General features: G+C 39.2%; 1 protein-coding gene across 1 annotated transcript in view; it reads left to right on the top strand.

Moving 5' to 3' along the window:
- LOC109927012 (transitional endoplasmic reticulum ATPase) overlaps positions 1 to 21,120 on the top strand; it is a 38,526-nt gene that overhangs the window by 1,820 nt on the left and 15,586 nt on the right. The window contains exons 2-6 of the mRNA XM_048595327.1: positions 4,837 to 4,948; positions 13,322 to 13,494; positions 15,744 to 15,886; positions 16,092 to 16,222; positions 19,952 to 20,083. Coding sequence (XP_048451284.1) covers positions 4,837 to 4,948; positions 13,322 to 13,494; positions 15,744 to 15,886; positions 16,092 to 16,222; positions 19,952 to 20,083 — 691 coding nt within the window. The remainder of the gene's footprint in view (positions 1 to 4,836; positions 4,949 to 13,321; positions 13,495 to 15,743; positions 15,887 to 16,091; positions 16,223 to 19,951; positions 20,084 to 21,120) is intronic.

The following is a 21,120-nucleotide window of genomic DNA, read 5'->3' as shown; positions in this document are numbered from 1 at the left end:
ATTACCAGGAGAAATTATTTCAAATCATCTCAACATTGAATGGTTGCATAAAAACAGGAGGTCTTCCTTTGTCTGAAGTTCTGTGATTTTGTTTTCTTTGTCTGATGGTCTTTAATCTTACAACAAAAATTTGCTTGTTGACTGCAGCCTTAAGTAGTGTTAAATTTTGTACTTCCAGTATTCTCATTGAATTAGACATACCTTGACATATTCCTGTTCTTTACCAAAATCAATTGTCATATGGCTAATACCTTACAACGTTTGGCAGTGCAAAAGTGGAAATAGTTTTCATATTCCTTTTTTATGCTAGGAGTTGATATTGAACAATTATATCAAAGGCTTTCTGATGTGAAGAGTCTATTTACATTATGGTGGTTCAGTTGTTCCATTCTCCCCAGAGTGAATGTTTGATTGTTTGAAACATCATCCTAACCCAGTGAAATTTTTTAACCCTCCCTAAGCTTCTCTGCCTCTCTATCTCTCTGTTTTTAAAACCACCATTTACAAGTTTAACCACGTTTTTGGCTTGTTGTCAAGTTTTGTTTCATCATTCTCCTCTAGGTACCTGTCATATTTTATTCTATTGATATTACTATATAAATGCAAGTTGTTGTAACTTGGTTCTGCCTGCTCACATTGCGAAAAGTTCTTGGTTACTTCATGAAATGTGAGAAGCAGGTTGGGATTGTAACTTGAAATAACTGCCCAGTCATTCTTCAAAAATTGGAACAATCTTATGCATGTCAGGTGAGAACGGTAATGAATTTGATTGTGACATCTCCCTCAATCGATACTTCATCATACTGTGGGGATTTATGCCTGAATGATGGGCATTTGGTTGAGGTGTTGAAGGGGTGCTGGCAATTGTGATTTTATTTTTAAATCATAGGACATGGACATCACTGGCGAGGCCAGCATTTATTGTCCATCTTTAATTCCTTTTATGGTGGTGAGTACCACCTTGAGCTGCTGCAGTCCATAAGAGAGAGTTTTGATCCCCGAGTCTCAGGAAAGACTTTCTTGCTATTGAGGGAGTCCAGCAAAGGTTCACCAGACTGATTCCTGGGATGGCAGGACTGACATATGAAGAAAAACTGGATTGAATGGTCTTAGGGGATCTTGTAGAAACATATAAAATTCTGATGGGACTGGACAGATTAGATGCAGGAAGAATATTCCCGATGTTAGGGGAAGTTCAGAACTCGGGGTCACAGTCTTAAGAATAAGGGGTAAGCCATTCAGGACTGAGATGAGGAAGAATTTCTCCACTCAGTGTTATGAACCTGTGGAAGTCTGTACCACAGAAAGCTCTTGGGCCATTCATTAAATATATTCAAGAGGGAACTGGACGTGACCCTTTCAGCTAAAGGGATCAAGGGGGTATTAAAAGAAAAATGGGAGTGGGATATTGAAATTGCAAGGTCAGCCATGATCATATTGAATAGTGGTGCTAGGTCAAAAAGCCGAATGGCCTACTCGTGCACCTATTTTCTATGTTTCTATAGGTACATCTGTGGTGTTAGGAAGGGAGTTCCAGGATTTTAACCCAGTGAAAGTGAAGGAACTCTTGAATATTTCCAAGTCAGGATGGTATGTGGCTTGGAAGGGAACTTGTAGGTTGCAGCGTTCCTGTTCAGCTGCCGTCCTTGTCCTTTGAGGTGGTAGGAATCCCAGGTTGGAAAGAGTTGCTGAATATACGTGAATGCACAATTCAAGGCTCTCTGAAGGAAAGCCCTACAAACAGTGGTGTACAGCCTTGTTCGTTTTAACGTTATGTTCACAGGTTTAAATTTTCAAACCTATTTGGCTGGAATGGACCATGCCTAATTTTTAACCAGCATTATCATGAAGTATGATCTCTGGTAGTCCAATTGACTGTAATTATTTCACATTTTAAAAATCTGTCTCCAGTATTTTTGACTTGTTCATTTGTTAATTTTGAATCTACAGAAACTGTGCTTTCAATTTCAGTACTTCCAAGTACCTGGGCAAATTCCCAACTTCCAGTTTGTGAATTTGACCACTTTCAAAACTCTACTACCTGTCTTGTAACTCAAACTATTCACCTGTCATCTCTGTGCTCACTGACATATGTTATCTTCCAATTGGTCAAAGGTTCAACTTTTAATATTCCCCTCCCTGTTGTCAAATGCCTCCATGGCCTTTCCCTCCCTTGTTTTTTAACCTTCTATCACCTCTGCAATTTTCAGACACATTCACTTCTCTCTTTCTAGCAGTGTGCATTCCCAATATTGCTGCACATGACAATTGCTTTGACTGAGCTCTGGAGTTCCCGCCATAAACATTTCCCTTATCTGCCCCTTTTTCCTCTTCAAAACTTAGCTTTTTGTTCAGATTTATGGTCATCTGATAAAATATTGCTCTTCATGGACTGGCGTCAAATTTTGTTTGAGAACATACCTGTGCAGCACAGTGGGACATTTTAGTATATTGAAAGTGCTCTATAAATGTGTATACTTGATCACCACTGATAGGTACAATAGATATAACTATACAAGTGAAATTGAATCAAGAATATTTCATTACCGTTGAGGCAAAAACAGCACAGTTGAATTACAAGAATTAACTCACTTAATCTGCTGTTAAGTATTGGAGAATACACTAAAGTAGGAGTGCGCCATGGAATCACCACACTCCTTTTTTTTTGGAATTTCTCTGCGCTGGTTTGGCTTTTATTTTTATTGGCCTGTCAGCCTCTTAAGCAATGTTATCTCATTGCTTGAGACATATGCAAATTAAATGGAAACCTGGATTTAAATTTTATATACTCAACCTTGCCATGGGACAAGCCTACGGGACCTGACAAGATTTGAACATCTGTGATTGGGCAGACCAAGAGGAAACATGATAATGAACTCTGAGAGCCAATAATCATTGACAAACTGACTTGGAAATAAGTTGTTAAGTTCGTTGTTCGTCTTTTATTTCAATTCCTGATTTCTCTAAGAAAATCTGGCTTTTAGTCTTAGAAAAACTTGAGTGCTTCTCAAACCTGGTGTATTCAATCTCTGTTATTTTTCTAGCTTTATTTAGGTACGCACTTTGTTTACTGCTGTTATCAAAAGAAATTTGATGTGAAATTGAAAAGGCTGCTGCTGCCACACTAAAAAATATGCTTTAAAAGGGCTTAATGTTCTATTTTAAGTTTTAGTTAGAGACATTTTAAAAATAATGAGCAAATACATGTTTGTTTTAAAATAAAGCCAATGGGCAATTTGCTGTGCTTCAAGAAAATGTAATAACTGAGCTTAGCTCCCGACTCAAATCAAAGTGAATTGGCAACCAAAATAATTTGTAGGTTAAAATATGTGACATGCTACATGTCTTTATTTGCTGTATCACATGTAATTGTTTGAGAATGTGTTTCTTCACATTAACTCATTTTCTACTGCATGCCGTAGTATACTGTGGGTTTTTCAGTATCAATGTCAAAGTAATTCTATACCAGAATCCTAGCGAATTGAATAACTAGGGCTGCAGAGAGGGCTTTAAACTAATTAGAGGGTGAAGAGGATTTAGGAGTGGGGAAATACAGGCCTACAGGTCAGAAAATATGGCAATATTACAGGGGCAGCTATTTGGGTAATGATACCCAGAATAGATTAGATTAGGAATGAATAGTGTATACAAACACAGAAAAAAACAGTTGTGAATGGGGTCAAAGGGGGACAATCTGGTTAAAAACGCAAAATTAATGGCTCTTGAATGCTTTTGGTATAAAATAACTGAATTAATGGCACATATACAGGTTAATAGTATGATCTTGTAGCTGTCTTGGAGACATGGTTACAGAGAGATCAAAGTTGGGCACTAAATATTCAGAGATATGTGACTTTTTGAAAGGATGGTGGGTTGCATTGTTGGTAGAAGAATAAGTACTATAGCAAGAAATAATTTTGAATTGGAAAGTGTACAAGTGGAGGTAAGAAATGAGAGCATGGAGAAAAGACTATGTTCATGGAATGACTTTAATATTCATGATGGTTGTGATTTTGCTGTTATGCCTCTTCTCCCCTCATGAACCCCCTGGCCCCTGCTCGCGCTGTCTCTTTGTGTCTGTGTCTTTATATGACTTGTTCCAAAGTCTGTTTTGAACTCGTTCAGTATGATTATCTGACCATTTTAAGAGTTAAAAAAGTCAGACCTTTATAGAACTGAGAATTCAAATCCATTTTTCTTGTCCTTTTAAGCTCCAATTTTTACTTGACACTGTTATGAACTTTCATCACAGTTGCTAACAACTAGTGGTTTTTCTTTGAGAGGAATATATAAACTGCTGCTGTCATCCAGAAAACGGGAGCATGCTTGATTTATAGCTCATGTTTTAAAATAAATACTGTCCCCTTGTGTACGTAGTCTCTATTGGTGTAGCAAAACGTGAAAGCCATTTTTTGTTATGGTTTGGAAATCAGTATAATGTAGAATATGCTGTAACAACTTTATTTCTTAAATTTTAACTTATTTTAAGTTGTTACAGCATATTCTACATTATACTGATACACTATACTAGTTTCAAAACTCTTGGTGGTGGACTATAGGTCTTAAAATGTAATACTATTTAATCTGTGGAAGCAACTGAAATTTGGTCGTAAAATTCTCATACAGTAGAATCTAACATCATCTAAAGTGCTATGGTTGTTTATCATTAATCTTGTTACTACTATACATCTACTAACAAAAAAACGAGGTTCAAATTGACACAGTTGAATGAGTTTCTCCAGAATATCCTAAACGTTGATGTGTCATCAGATGGTGGGGCTTTTAATGTTACTGATCACGTGTGACCATGTAATGCAAAGCTTTTTTGTTTTGTAGGTCCAAATGTGATGACTTGTCAACTGCTATTCTGAAGCAGAAGCATAGACCCAATCGACTAATTGTTGATGAAGCAATTAATGAAGACAACAGTGTGGTTTCACTGTCTCAGGTAAGCTAATAGTAGTGCAGTTTGTTTAATAATTTAAAGACTCTGGTTTCAACTTATCCTTTTCATTATTTCTTTTTCTCTGGTGGCCCTCAAAGATGTGCAAATACTGTTTCATGCAGAGTTGCCTCGAGGTTGTGCAGAAGCCCAGAAGTATCTGTGCGGAACTTGCAAAAATTCTGAAGAAGTGTTCAAGGGTGTCAGTAGCTTGTCAGTACTTCTAAGCTACTATTCTTCATGCGTGACCTTTATGTACAGCTTTAGGTGAGAGGTGAGGTGGCTGACTAAAGTCTTGCCCTCACCAGATATCAACATGCACGTATTTTCTGACCTTTGCTTCTACTTCTTCCCTCCTACTCCCTGAAATCTATGGGATGCCACAATTTGATAATATCAAGTTGGAATTTAGCTCATGTGACAGCAAATATGCGAAATTTGCTCAATATAATTATTGGCATTGCCACAGTGTGCTAATATGGATGCAAGCCTTTTAAGGATGAAATAAAAATTCTTTGATTGGAGGTGGGTAAACTCTTACAATGTTGTTTTGTGTTACAGAGAGGAGTTTGAACCCCTCTGATAATTAAACCGAAACACAAGCCCCCAGTCTGTTACGGTAGGAATAGAGGTTCCCTCCTAATAAGTAACCCGAAACACCCCAAGAAGCACACCTTGCCTTTGTAATCTGTTAAAAAGAGTGGTTAAATGAAAGAAAATCCCTGAGATTGACTTTATATAAGTAATAAGTAACAATTTATTTATTTAACCCTAACAGTGAACAAATTGACAGAATTGCTAACAAACCAAACAATTCCCCCTTAACTACTAACTATTCCCTAACTGAACTAAATTCTACTAGTATGCTGTTCCAATAAACATTAGTCCCACTTAAATAAACTCAAGTAATAAGAAAATAAATTAAAACTTAATCTCTGAAAGTCTACACACCTTTCTTCTGCTGATCCAGCTGTCAGGGATGTCTTCTCTGTGAAATCTTCTGTGAGGACTCTTAGCTAGAAGTGCCGTGGTACCTTTTGTACATAGCTGATGCTGTCTTAGAGAGCTTAGCGATCTCTTGTGATAGCTAGGCGCTTATTTCTCGGATGGCGGTTCACACTTGCCCTGATTTTCAAAAACCCTTTCCTTATGTATCTTAGATAACATATAAATTTCCTTACAATAGCATTGGTCCGAAGTTGTCAAAACCATCAGATTTAAATTCAGTTGGCTTTCAATCGCTAAGTGCTTGGTTTAAATTAATTGGCTGATTCCAGCTAGTTGCCAAAACATCAAAACAATCACACATCCAATTGATACATGTTTCAAATTCAGAACTGGCTGTACATCTTCAGCTACATATAAACACACTTTTTTTTCTGTATAAATTGCCAAGCTTAGAAAAGCACTTTACCTCTTAAAGGAACCACGCAATCTTCTCCATTATCATGTTTTACAAACAGAATTCTAGGTTCCTACCTTCCAATTCACAATTACTGTACACAACCTTGTAACATTCGTAAGGTACAGTGACCCAAAGCAACTCGTGGGAGCTGTTATGCATAAATCTATGGGATGAGCTGAGTGCAGCAGTAAATCTTTTTCCGGTCGCTGTTTTTGTATATTTGGAGATTTGAGATCAATATTGTGGAAAATAATACAGGATGATACAGGAGACAGCCATTTAGCTCATTGTGTTCGTCCTGATCGATCAATATTTAGCTATCCAAACCACCTACACATAGTCCATAGCTGTATGGGATGACAGCTTTGCAAGACATCTGAGTATTTTTTTTAATGTGTAATCCTTGAAATGTAAAATATTTGCTCACCTGTTTGTTCATTCTCTTACTGATTACTTTAAATTCGTGTCACTTGCTTTTTGATCCCTTTGCTAAGATTATAAAGAGCCTCGGCAGGCTATTAATTTTATTTGCCAGGGTCAAGTCATCCCTCAATCTGCACTTTGAAGGAAAATAATCCCAGGCAGTCTAAGCTGAAGATCAGCCGCAATTGTATTGAATAATGAGGCTGGCAGAATAGGCTGTATAGTCCACTCTCCCTCCAAGGGCTTATATAATCTTTTCTCATCATTGCCAAGACTGAAAATTTTTAACTTACTTGTAATTTTACTTTGCACCCTCTTTAATGCAATCTCAGCTTTCTTTTAATGTGGTGACCAGATCTGTGGACAGTATTCAAGCTCTGATCTGATTCCTGTATGCAGTTCTGGCATCTGTTCCCTGCTCAAGATATTCTAAGAAAGGGAAGCATCTCAAATGCATCTTTAACTATCTCATCAACCCGCCCTGTTACATCTGAGCCGCAGGCTCCGTGGTACCTCTGTTTCATTGCATATTGTTCCTTTGAACTTGGACTCTCAGGTAGACGGGTAGTGAAGAAGGTTGGACTATACATCTTCACAACCCACTTCCTGTAAAGACTCTATCCCATTCTCTCAGTTCCTCCGTCTCCATCGTATATGTTCAGATGAGGCCAACTTCGACAAGGGAGCCTCCAAAATGTCCACCTTCTTCCTCAACCAAGGATTCCCCAGCTCCATTGTCGACAGGGCCCTCAACCAGGTCCGACCCATCTCCTGCACTTCAGCCCTCACCCCCTCTCTTCCCTCCAGCAACAGCGATAGGGTTCCCCTTATCCTTACCTACAATCCCACCAGCATCCACATTTAGAAGATCATCAGATGCCATTTCCGCCACCTCCAGCAAGATGCCACCACCAGACACATATTCCCCTCCCCTCCCTTGTCCGCCTTCCGCAGGGACCGTTCCCTCTGGGACACCCTGGTCCACACTTCCATCACCCCCAACACCTCCCCACAGCCCTACAGCACCTTCCCCTGTAACCGGCGAAGGCGCAAACCTGCGCATTTACCTCCTCCCTCCCCCGAATCCAAGGGCCCAAACATACCTTTCAGGTGAAGCAACACTTCATCTGCACTTCCAAGAATCTAGTCTACTGCATTCGCTGCTCACAATGTGGTCTCCTCTACATTGGGGAAACGAAGCGTAGACTTGGCGACCGCTTTGCAGAACATCTACATTCTGCTTGCAAAAAAGACCCTCAACTACCTGTTGTCTGCCACTTCAATGCACCACCTTGCTCCCTGGCCAACATCTCTGTCTCTGGCTTGCTACAGTGTTCCAGTGAAGTCCAACGCAAGCTGGAGGAACAACACCTCATTTTCCGCTAGGGGACCCTACAGCCCTCCGGACTCAATATTGCGTTCAATAATTTTAGGGCCTAAACTCTCCCATGTCCCAGACCCCACTCCACATACCAGGCCTTGTTACCACATAGCCTGCCACTACACACCCGCTGTTGTTAGTCACTAACAGTCCCCATTAACAACTACTCGCCCTCCCAGCCTGATTGTTAGCAACTCCTTTGTCTGTCCAACTGTCTTTCTCTCTCTCTTTGGGCTCTATCCTATCGTTTACTCCCTACCCCACCCACCTCCCTATTTTCTGCAAATAAACTGACGTTTTCCCAGCCACCATCAGTTCTGAGGAAGGGTCACTGGACCCGAAATGTTAACTCTGTTTTCTCCTTCACAGATGCTGCCAGACCTGCTGAGCTTTTCCAGCAACTTTGTTTTTGTTAGTGAAGAAGGCATTTGGTGCACTTTCCTTTATCGGCCAGTGTAACAAGTATAGGAGTTGGTGTGTCATGTGCATCTGTACAGCACATTGGTTAGGCCACTTTTGGAATACTGTGTTCAATTCTGGTCTCCCTGCTATAGGAACGATGTTGTGAAACCTGAAAAGGTTCAGAAAAGATCTACAAGGATGTTGTCAAGGTTGGAGCGTTTGACCTATAGGGAGAGGCTGAATAGGCTGGGGCTATTTTCCCTGGAGTGTTGGAGGCTGAGGGGTGACCTTAGAGAGGTTTATAAAATCATCAGGGACCATGGATAGGGTGAATAGCCAAGGTCTTTTTCCCAAGGTAGGGGAGCCCAAAACTAGAAGGCATACGTTTAAGGTGAGAGGGGAAAGATTTAAAAGGGACCCAAGGGACAATCTTTTCCATGCAGAGGGTGGTTCATGTATGGAATGAACTGCTGGAGGAAATGGTGGAGGTTGGTACAATTTCAACATTTAAAAGGCATCTGAATGGGTGTTTGAACAGGAAGTGTTTAGAGGGATATTGGCCAAATGTTGACAAATGGGACTCGACTAATTAGGATAGCTGGTCGGCATGGACAAGTTGGACCGAAGAGTCTGTTTCCATGCTGTACGTCTCTATGACTTTAATTTGCCCTCAACAGTAACTCTATTCCAGCTTTGCTTCTGAAACAAGGATGTTTAACGGAAAAAAATCATATTCTTGTATTTGCTTCAGCTATATCACAGTATTTGTTCTGATGTGAATAACTAGTGCTTCTTAAGACAGTCAAGTAGAATTGTGATATTAGTCAAACTTGTGGTGATCAGATCACCATTTGCACCACATTATAGAAAATATTTGCAATAGTAATAAAACAAACGCACAGTCTTTTGAAATTTAGGTTTAAGGTTTCAAACTGTCAGCAAGACCAATACATAGCCAAAGTTAAGAGAACAGCTTCGAAATAATTTTACTGTCCAGTTAGAGTCACAGTCGTACAGTATGGAAACTGACCCTTGGCCCAACTTGTCCATGTTAACCAAGTTTCCTATCCGAACTTGTACCATTGGTCTGCGTTTGGCCCATATCCCTCTAAACCTTTCCTATACAGAGACCTATCCATGTTATTCAGCAAAGCATGTCTTTTATATACACTGAAAGAATGAGAATCTGTTAACTGAAATTTTCTGTTACTGACTGCATATTTCAGTTGAAAAATAGTGAACTGTCTGTATTTTATCAAAATTGTTTTATTAGAGAGACCATGTGGGAGAAGAACCAACAGATCTCTATCTGTTGATGTTTAAGCTTTGATATACTTATTGTCAGCTGCCATTCCCAAACACTGGGTCTGATTATTAAATAAACCTTTGGTTCATTGCTGCCGCCCTCCTGTTTGTGCTGATTTGTATCAGTAAGCATCCTTGTCCTTTCAATTGCTCAATAAAACAGATACACTGAGATTTAAGGGTCTAGGCCTGAAACGTCAGCCTTCCTGCACCTCTGATGCTGCTTGGCCTGCTGTATTCATCCAGCTCTACATCTTGTTATCTCCGATACACTGAGCTGATGGCTGAAAATCTTTGGCAGTGTTTGCACTTTACCAGCCTCCCAAAATTGCACATTTCAAATCTCATTAATCACCGTACAGCGCTGCTCATTGCTCATGCACCTGAACTGTTTTGGGTAAACCTCCAATTATCTGCTGAACAAAGCTGAGTCGTTTATTTGTCATCCCCATGTCTCGAGATCGTCTCAAAGTTTTGGGGACGTTAGACCTCTGTCCTTCTAAAGGCCACCATGCTTCTGCAATGAAGTGCTGCAGATCTAAATGAATCACTATTTGCAGATGCTAATTTAAATTAGCTATTTACATATGAATGTAGTATCCCCAACATGCTTCTTCCATTATGGTTTGCTTAACTATACTTGAGAGTTTCAATTTCCAACTGCAAGACATTAATATACCGTGTAATTTGGCGTCCTTTATCTGTACATGTTGATTTTGCCTTATTTGCATTTCCCTTTTCCCACTTGTTGTTTGGCCACTTCAGCTTCCCCAACTGATGTTGTGCATCATAACCTTTCCAACAAATAACACTCCTACTTCCATGTAATTTTCACTTTATTTGACTAGCATGTACAGATTCATTATGCAACTAGAACAGCAGTTCTTTTGTCACTAACGTAAGGAAGAGGTTTTGAGGTGTTGCACAAATTATCTGTTTTGTTAAATGGTAGAAAATCCCTTAAATTATTTGGAAACATATAAATATTTTCTAGGTTTGCTTCAAGTTCTATTTCAGTGACACTGCATATGAATGAAAAGCTGCCAGAGAAAGCATGGTGTGAAATGTTTTTATCCTTCTGAGTGATACTGGCAAGTTATACACAACTGTCTCACTTACTCCCAAATACATAAAATATTTTACATGAAGTACTGAATTTATTGTAAAAGTGTCAAATATTTCAATTTTTTTCAATGGGTCTGTTAAATATCTAGAAGAAGTAAGTGTTACAAATAATTAAACTCATTATCTTCCAAGTTATTATTGAAAGAATGTTCACTAAATTTTTTTTGAAAGCTGTTGAGAAATTGTGCTGCAGCTGTGTTATTTAGATGAAGACAAATTAGATTGTAAAGTAAGTTCGCATGTTTGAAGTTCTTTGATCTGCTGGATTTGCAATAATGACATCTGATCACATGATTTGCCTGACATGCATGTCTGTATGCGCAGTTCTGTTGCCCTTCCACATGAATATCAAATTTTATTTTCTTAAAAATTATAACTGAAGCGATGAGACTTTTTCTGTAGGTTGGAAACGTATGAAGCAGGAATGCAAATTCTCAATCAATCTATGGATGAGTGGATTCAGTCATGGGGTTAGATTTGGGAAATCAAGGTTGCCTTCCTTAGAGAGAAGATTGGGGGGAGATTTGACAGAGGTGTTCAACGTCCTGAGCGATCAGGACAGAATACATGGGGAGAAATTTCTGCATTTGTGAAAGGGTTGAAAACAAAGGACAGCAATTTATAGTGAAGAACTGAAGGCAACCAGTTAAGTCATGGAATGGACACAGCAGGCCAAGCAGCATCATAGGAGGAAAAAGGCTGACGTTTCGGGCCTAGACCCTTCATCAGAAATGGGGGAGGGGAAGGGGGTTCTGAAATAAATAGGGAGAGAGGGGGAGGCAATTAGAAGATGGATGTGAGAGAGTTGCAGTGGGAGAGAGATCCCCTGAGGTTTGTCCAGAGGGAGGAGGGTAACTTCTTCAGGCTAGGCATCCTTAGAAGAGGCTTCGCAGTGGGGTTAAAATTGAATCAGAGATAGTAGGAACTGCAAATGCTGGAGAATCCATCTTCTATCCGCCTCCCCCTCTCTCCCTATTTATTTCAGAACCCCTTTGCCCTCCCCCATTTCTGATGAAGGGTCTAGGCCTGAAACGTCAGCCTTTTTCCTCCTATGATGCTGCTTGGCCTGCTGTGTTCATCCAGCTCTGCACCTTGTTGTCTCAAATTCTCCAGCATCTGCAGTTCCTACTATCTCTGAGGTCATGGAACGGACTGCTTGACACCATGGTTGTGGAACAAACAGGACAATTCTCTGAGGAGGAAAATATTGTAGGACTACAGCGAAAGGAGGACAGTAGGACTGGCTAAGTTGCTTTTGCAGAGAGCTGGCAGGCCAAATGGCTGGCTTTGGTTTTTTTCTGTTCTATGAAGTTTAAAAAAATAATTATTCAAAAATTGGAAGTTACCAACTGATACAAATAATGCATCAATTATGCCACACACATAGTTTGAAAATCGTTTGACCCATTTCTTGAATTATTTACTGAAGACTGTACTTCTGACTTGATAAGATTTGTAACAACTTTCAAAAGATTAAAAACACCATTTTGCATCAGTAGCATTGTTTTTTGCATTTGAACTGCCTTTAATATTTACACTTGGAATTTTGTGCTTGTCGGAGACATCCAAGACAGAGTTAATGGAGGTTTTATCTATTAGTTGAATAGAATCAATTTATCAGGCTATAAATTTTATCACGAAATCGCAACACAAAACAGTGTGTTTGATCCAACCAGTCCTTAGGGTGGTTATCCTCCATATAAGCCACACTTTGTTTAGAGCTCAGACAAGGTACATTCTTATGCTTGATAGTAAAATTGGATGTTCATCTTGGGGGATTTGCAGTTGTCATTTGGCCAGTTCTTGCATGTCATTCAAAACAATTGTAGAAACTAGTGTTTAATTTGATTATGTTGCAAAAAGTTGTACTGTACCTCTTGCTATAAAAAGTCAGCTTCTGGAGTATTCCAGTTTGTAAGATTAAACCAAAATCCAAAATTTGTTTTATTAAAGCATTCTGCTGGGTATGCTACGCTGCAAACAAGTTGATTTGACAAATCAGAAAGCAAAGTGTCACTTTCATATATCAGCCTCTGTTATCACTAGACACTTATTAAGTAGGTAAGCTTTTAAGAATGGATTTTCCCAACACTTTTTTTTTGAAAAACAAAGTCTAAAACAACTTTACAGGCACTGATTTTAAAGAAATTTTTGTGAGGGTGAGAGTTCTTATAAAATTCTGCAAAACCTTGCTTCCCGTTTTGACCTTGCAGCACAATTCAAGTTGCAACAGGATCCCTTATATTCACCTTGAACAATGCATGGACATCTGGTAAGGTGTTAACTTTTTGTGATTGTCTCTAGTTTTATTGAGCTTAAACCTATTCTAATTCAATAGGCAAAGATGGATGAACTGCAACTTTTCAGAGGTGATACTGTATTGCTGAAAGGAAAGAAGAGACGGGAAACAGTTTGCATCGTTCTATCAGATGATACGTGTTCTGATGAGAAGGTTCGCATGAACAGGGTTGTGCGCAACAACCTGAGAGTGAGACTGGGTGACATTGTGAGGTAAACTTTTTTTTTGAAGAGAACAAATTTTTTTAGACCAGAAATAAAATTTCTCAACTCGGGAAAATATAATTTTTGCAAAGTTGAAATGCGTTTAGCTGAAGTGAACTGAGAATAACTACTTGAAGGTGGATCGATGTTAGATTAATGGGAGGCATGTAAAGAAGAAAGTGAGAGTTCAGTATGGTATGTTCACTTCATTTTAAAAAAAGGACAGGACCAACTAATCCACCGATCCCTGGACTCAATTAGATATAAAGGAGGTGAAATAATAAGAAGGAAGCTCATTACATATTGAGGATTACTTACTACTGAAAACCTGGGGGAAGCGTAAAAAGTGAAATTATAAAGGGAATTAGGAAAGCAAAGAGTGCATATTAGCATATGTTGCTCAAAAAATTGAGAAAGAAACAATTTTTTTCCAATAAATAGAAAATATAAAGAAAGCAAGGCGATAACTAAAGCGAATCTGGGTCCTAAAGAGGATCTTAGGTGTAACCTATGCACAGTAGGTATGTATATAGTTCCATTTTGTTTACATAAAAGGAAGGAATAATGTAGACATTTCAGTCAGGACCTGTGAGAAATATCAGCTTAAATTCATGTAGTGATACTAAGTATTAAAGGGTTTAACATCTTTTAGAAGTGAATAAATCCTGTGTGTAGATGAAATGTATCGTTGGCTGTTGAGGAAAACCAGTGGCTCCAAACAACAACATCCGATCTCTGGCTGCAGGTGTGGTCACAGTGGTTTGCAGGACTGTTTTCTTAAAAAGAAAGAGTCAGCATAGGTTTGGTTGGAATATTCTTGGAAAAATATTTGGGACAGGATAAACCATCGTGTAGACGAAAACTTTAATCGAAGACAGTCAGCATTGATTTGTTAAGAAAGTGGCGTCTGATTAACATTGTTTTGAAAAGGTAACAAGAAAGATAGATGGAAGTAGTGCATTTGAGATTTTGTGAAATTTAGCCTTTGATGGCATAGGTCTTTGAAAGTAAAAACCAATGCTACCAAAATGACAAGATGTAAATTTACTCCATTGGCAGAAAGTAAAGGGCAATGATCAATGGGTCTGGAAGGCTGTTTCCATTGGAGTTCTACTGCACTCAGTACTAGTTCCTTGGCCTTTTAAGATATATATTAGTAATTTGGACTTGAATGTAGAGGGTATGATTTAAGAAATTTGGAGACGGTACCAAAGTTGACTGTGGTCGAAGAAGGCGACAGATGTAGATTGCAGGAAGGTAGCACTGGGGACTGGTCAGATTATCAGAGCAGTGGAAAATGAAATTCAGTCTAAAACATGTAAGGTAATGCATTTGGGGAATGCTAACAGCGCATTGGGATTCCTAATAAATCATGGCATATGTTTTATTCTTCTCAATGTGTATCACATGTGCACAGATCCCTGAAAGTGGATCAGAAGGCATATTGGGATGCTTTAGAGGAACAGGAAAGCTGAAATTTTCTTAAGGGTCTCGACCCGAAACGTCAGCTTTCCTGCTCTTCTGATGCTGCCTGGTCTGCTGTGTTCCTCCAGCTCCACACTATTATCTCGGATTCCGGCATCAGCAGTTCTTACTATCTATGCTTGATTAGCCGGAACACAGAATATATGTGCAACGAAGTTAAGCTGAATTGAATAAAACTGTAGTTACAGCACAACCAGGTATTGCATGCCATTCTTGTTACTTGTAACAAAGATACACTTAGTGTAATGAAGATACAGAGGAGATGTGCAATAACGTTGACTAGATCACTTTAATTTTGGGAATATTAAATAGGTTTGAAGGAAGAAAGCTGAAGGGGTACCTGGGGGTATTGGGCCTCATAGAAGATTTTCATAAAATGGATTTAAAGATAATGTTTGCTCTGGTATGGAAGAGCGTAGCTAAAGGCTTTCGATTATAATATAGTCATCCTGAAATCCAATTACATATTCAGGAAAAGGTTCTAGATGTAGTGTGTTAAGAATGTAGAGCTAACTACAATGGAGAAAAGTGAATAGTTTGGATGGTTTAAGGGAATCTGGACAAACATTTGAGGGAGAAGGGAATAGGTGGTGGTGAGAGGAAGAAGTACAAATGGAGCATAAACTCTGACATGCATTGATTGAACTGAATAGCCTGTATCTTTGCAGTAAACTGTATGTCATCCTGTGTAAGATAAAGGTTACTTGCTGTGAAGGATGAAGCACAATTCAATATGATTTTTCAATTTTTAAGTGTGTTCTGTTTGCCTTCAGCATTCAGCCATGCCCAGATGTAAAGTATGGCAAACGAATCCATGTACTACCACTTGATGATACAGTTGAGGGCATTACTGGGAACTTATTTGAAGTTTATCTCAAACCCTATTTCCTGGAAGCTTATCGACCAATCAGGAAAGGTGAATTTTCAGTTTGACCTTAAGTATTTTTGAAACTTTTAATTTTCTGAGTGATTTGTCTCGTCTGTTGTATTAATGGTTCCTTCAACTTTGTGATAGAAAGATGAGAATTACTGAAAACAGTTTCAAAATCTTTTCACTTTTCTCAATGCTTTATTTACTTTTCCAAATACCATGTATAACTAATTTATCATTTATCTTAAAGGTGATATTTTCCTGGTCCGTGGTGGAATGCGTGCTGTGGAATTCAAAGTGGTGGAAACTGATCCAAGCCCATATTGTATAGTTGCTCCAGACACAGTCATTCACTGTGAGGGTGAACCCATCAAACGAGAGGTACTGTTAACCATGTGTGGGATTGACCATAAGAAATAGGATTGTGAGCAAGAATAGGGTGTTCAGGCTTTTGAATCTGCTCCATTATTGTCAAGGTAATGACTGGTTATGGAAAAATGTAAAACAAAAAAAGGATTTTTGTGGTGGGTGATTTTTAATTTCCCCAAGAGCTTGGATTGGGGGAGATTTGTTAGGTGTGTCCAGGATGGTTTGTTGAAACAATATGTAAGTAATTCAACTAGGAGGGTGCCTTAGGAGACCTGGTATTGGAGAATGAGCCTGGCCAGGTGATTGAAGTATAAATGACTGACAGAGCATTTCAGGAACAGTAACCATAATTTTGTAGGCTTTAAGGATAAGAGTGGTCCTTGGGGAAGGCTAACTACCACAATATTAAGCAGGAATTGGGGAATGTAGATTGACGGTGTCTGTATGAGGGTAAAACCACATCTGGTCTGTTGGAATCTTTTAAAGGCCAGTTGATTTAGAGTTCAAGATCAGCATGTTGCTATGAAAATGAAAGATCAGGATGGGAAAATTCAGGGAACTTGGGATGACAAAAATTGAGACCTTGGTCAAAAAGAAAAAAAAGGCATTCATAAGGTTGAGGAAACTGAAGACAGAGCTCTTGAAGAATACAAGGATAGCGGAAAAGAACTCAAACGAGGAATTAGGAGGACTAAAAGGGGCCATGAACTGTCTTTGGCAAATCAGATTAGAGAAAAATCCCAAGACGTTTCTTACATACATATATGAGGAGTAAGAGGGTAGCTAGGGAAAGGGAAGGTCCGCTCAAGGACAATGGGGGGGCTTTTACACCTGAAGCCAAAGGAAGTGGGTCAGGTCTGTAATGAATACTTTGCGTCACTATTCACGTAGGAGAAGGGCATGGTGGATGGTGAGTCTCAGGAGGGGTGTCTTCATATTCTAGGGAACGCAAATATAAAAAAAGGGAGGATGTATTGGCTGTTTTGAAAAGCATTAAGGTAGATAAGTCCCCAGGATCTCATGGAATCTGTCTCAGAATGCTGACAGAGACAGGTGAGGAAATTGCTGATGACTTGTACAAAATCTTTGTATCCCCTTCAGTCACAGAAGAAGTCCCAAAGAACTTGAGAATAACCAGTCTTGTTCCTTTGTTTAAGAAAGGCAACAGGCATAATTTGAGAAATTACAGGCCGGTGAGCCTCACATCAATGGTAGGGAAGTTAATGAAGAAGGTTCTTCAGAATGGAATTTGCTCACATTTAGGGGGGAAAAATGCTCACATTTGTGGGGAAAGCAAAAAGCTGGTGGACTGCAGCGGTTCAGGAAGGCAGCTCACCACCTCAAAGGCAACTAGGGATGGGCAATAAATGCTGCCCAGCCAGCAATGCCCACTTCTCACAAATTAATAAAATAAATGCAATTATCAGCAATAGGCAGCATGGGTTTATGTGGACAAGGTTGTATCTCGAGTGTGATTGTGTCTTTTTGAGGAAGTGACAAAGGGGGTGATAGATGGTAGATGTTGTCTACATGGACTTTGACAAGGCCGTTTACATTTATGTCAGGCTGACACAAAAGTTGAAGTGACATGGAATCCATGGTAAGATGGATACAGAACTGGCTTAATCATAGAAGATACAGTAATGGTGGAATGGTGTTTTTGAGTGGAGATCTGTGACCAATGGTGTTCTGTGGTGATCTGTGCTAGGACCCCTGTTGTTTGTGTAATATATAAATGATTTGGAGGAGAGTATAGGTGGCCTGATTAGTAAGTGTGTGGATGACATGCAGGTTGGGGAAGCTGTGGATAGCGAGGAGGATGGCCAGAGGATAGAGCAGGATATAGATAGGTGGAGACACAGGTGGAGAAATGGCAGATGGCGAATAATCCAGACAGATGTGAGGTGATGCATGTTGGAAGATCTAATTCAGGAGGGATGCATACACTAAATGGCAGAACCCTTAGTAAAGGGAACTAGGCATAGAGCTCCACAGTTCCCTGCAAGTGGCAATACAAGTGGATAAGTTGGTCAAGAAGCCATTTAGCATACTTGCCTTCATCGGTCAGGGCATAGAGTGCAAAAATTGCCAAGTCATGTTGCAACTGTACTGTTTAGTTCAGCCTGATTTGGAATATTGTGTATGCTTCTGGTTGGCACACTACCAGAAGGAAGTGGAGGCTTTGGAGAGGTACAGAAATGGTTTACAAAATTGAGAGACATGGATAGTTGGAGTCTTTTTCTCCCCAGTTAAAATGTGGGCATACCCTTTAAGGTAAAAGGGAATAAGTTTAAAGGAGATGAGAGGCAAGTTTTGCTTTTACACAAAGGGTGGTTAGCGCCTTGAATGCACTGCCAGAAGAGGTGGCAGATACAATAGCCATGTTTAAGAGGCAATTTGACAGATATGAAAATGCAGGGAATAGGATACAGACTGCGTAGAGGCAAAAGATTTTGAGTTTGGAGAGGCATCATGTGTCAGTCAAAAGGCCTGTTCCTGCCCTGTACTGTCCTTTGTTTTGACTGCACTAGTTTGGTCTCAACCTCTTGTCTCTGGGGTGGTCAAGACAAAAATGAGTCATGGTTTATCAGAAGTCTATCTTAGCTGAACCTTGAATAAATTTAATGACCCAACATCCAATGCTTTCTGGGGAGGATCATTCCACACATGAACAACCCTCAGATTTAAAAAAAATTCTTCTTGCTTTGTTTGTAAACCTTTACTCTTAGATTGTATCCCCTACTTGTACTCTCCACCATAAGAGGAAACATCCTCATGGTATTTCCCCCTATCATTGTCAGCATGGGCAACAGTTCTTGTACAAGAGAATAAAATATCTTAAGTAATTATTGATAAACCAAATTTTTTCCTAAGCTGATCTCTAAATTTGGAACACAAAAAGGTGTTCTAAAATCTCTTTAAACTCCTGTGAAAACAAGCCCAGGCTGACCATCTTTCCTCATTAAAAGGTATGGAGGTGAATCCATTGATGGGTTTTAATTTAAACTTTGTTTCTCATTTAAAACATAAAGGAAAAAAAAGAGGATACCCAAAGGAAGGTTGAAAGGAAAGAAATGAATTGCTAATATATTATAGACAATATATATTTTCCATCTGGCTATCTGATCTTTGGTATTTCGGACAAAGACTGCAGAGGGATTTCTTTATTGCATAGCACAGCAGTGATAACGCATAATTTTCGTTGTTAATGTTCTGAAGTAGTCAAAAATGCTTTGTTTTATTTCAGATTGCTGTAATTATATCGTAAGACTCAGAAATATCACATGGACAGCTTCAAAATTATTTCAGGGCATGCAAAATTATTCCTTTGTACTCTCACGGATTTGCAGTTTTTTTTGTGTCTTTTTTAATTTGTTCAGATTGCTGGCTGATCATTTATTGCCCATCCCTAATTGACCAGAGATGCAGTTAAGAGTCAGCCACATTTCTGTCGGCCTGGAGTCACATCTAGGCCAGACCAGGTAAGAGCACCAAATTTCCTTGCTTGAAGGTGCTTAGGGAGCCAGATAGCTTTTCACAAAATGGTTATGTGATCGCCATTTGACTCTGGATTTTTATTGAAGTCAGATTTTACCATCTGCAGTGGTGAGATTCATACCCATGACCCCAGAACATTAGCTTGGATTCTGGCTTCCTAGTCCAGGGGGATATCCACTACTCCACCACTTCCCCTAATGATTAAAGGCAATTTAAACTGTTTTATTTCTTTTTCATTTGAAGGACGAGGAAGAATCTTTGAATGAAGTTGGATACGATGATATTGGTGGATGCAGAAAACAGCTTGCTCAGATCAAAGAGATGGTGGAGCTGCCTCTCCGTCATCCTGCCCTCTTCAAAGCTATTGGTGTCAAGGTAAGAGAATTAACATAGTTCTTCTTTATTTCTCTTTATTTGATGGATATTCTAAAACTTCCTTAAAAGAAATTTTCAAAATTTTATAGTTTGTTTAATGTATTGAATTCATTATTACTGAAAAGATAGGCTTATTGCGGAAACTCTGTGTGTCTCTCTCTGTCATCTGGACAAATGCAAGAATGCCATATTTCCACATGGGGATACGCATATGAGATTGAAGCAGAAATTGGCTGTTTAGCCCCACCAAGTCTGCTCTGCCATTCAGTTAGATCATGGCTGATCTTTTTGTGTTATGAATCTTGTATCCACTGACAAAAAATCATTGATTCCCTATGGCCAGAAGGAATCCTGTATATCTTTTGCCCCTTATAATTATTGAATTATCCTGCGTCCTTTGCCTTCTCAAGCAGAGAGTTCCAAAATCTTTCAACTGTGGACAAAAAATCTTGTCATTCTGTCCTAAAAGAGCGACCCTTAATTTTACTGAACTCTCCAGAAGAGTAAACATGCTTTCCTCATTTACTTTGTGAAGACCATTTGGGGTCTTCTTAAACTTCAAGCAAGTCATCTTTAGATCTTCTAAACACCAATGAAATCGAGCCCAGACTGACCATCTTTCCCCAATACAATCTCCTCTGAGCCCCTTCAAAGGCATTTACATCCCTCCCTAAATTAAACCAATGCTGCACAATATTTGAGATGTCGTCTCACCTAGCCTTATAGAACTGGATCATAGCATGCTTTATATTTTTGTTCAATCCCTTTCTAATAAAGGATAGAATTCCAATAGCTGCCTTTAATAACTTGCTGTATCTGTTTTGTGACTTGTGGACCAGACTAAGATCCCTCTGCAGCTCAAGTCTGTAGTCGTCATCCATTTAATAATAGTTTATTTCATTTTCCCTTCCAACATGAACAACTTCTCATTTTCCCACTCCATCTGCAAGTTTTTTGCCCATTCACATAGCCTATTTATATCAGTCTGAATCCCTGTTATGTCATCTGCGTAATGTACTCTCCTACCTAATTGTGTT

Source organism: Rhincodon typus, chromosome 1 (genome assembly GCF_021869965.1).
Source record: "Rhincodon typus isolate 14 chromosome 1, sRhiTyp1.1, whole genome shotgun sequence".
In the NCBI taxonomy this organism is placed as follows: domain Eukaryota; kingdom Metazoa; phylum Chordata; class Chondrichthyes; order Orectolobiformes; family Rhincodontidae; genus Rhincodon; species Rhincodon typus.
Note: the sequence above shows the minus strand (reverse complement) of the source record. Positions and strands in the feature narration are given on the sequence as shown.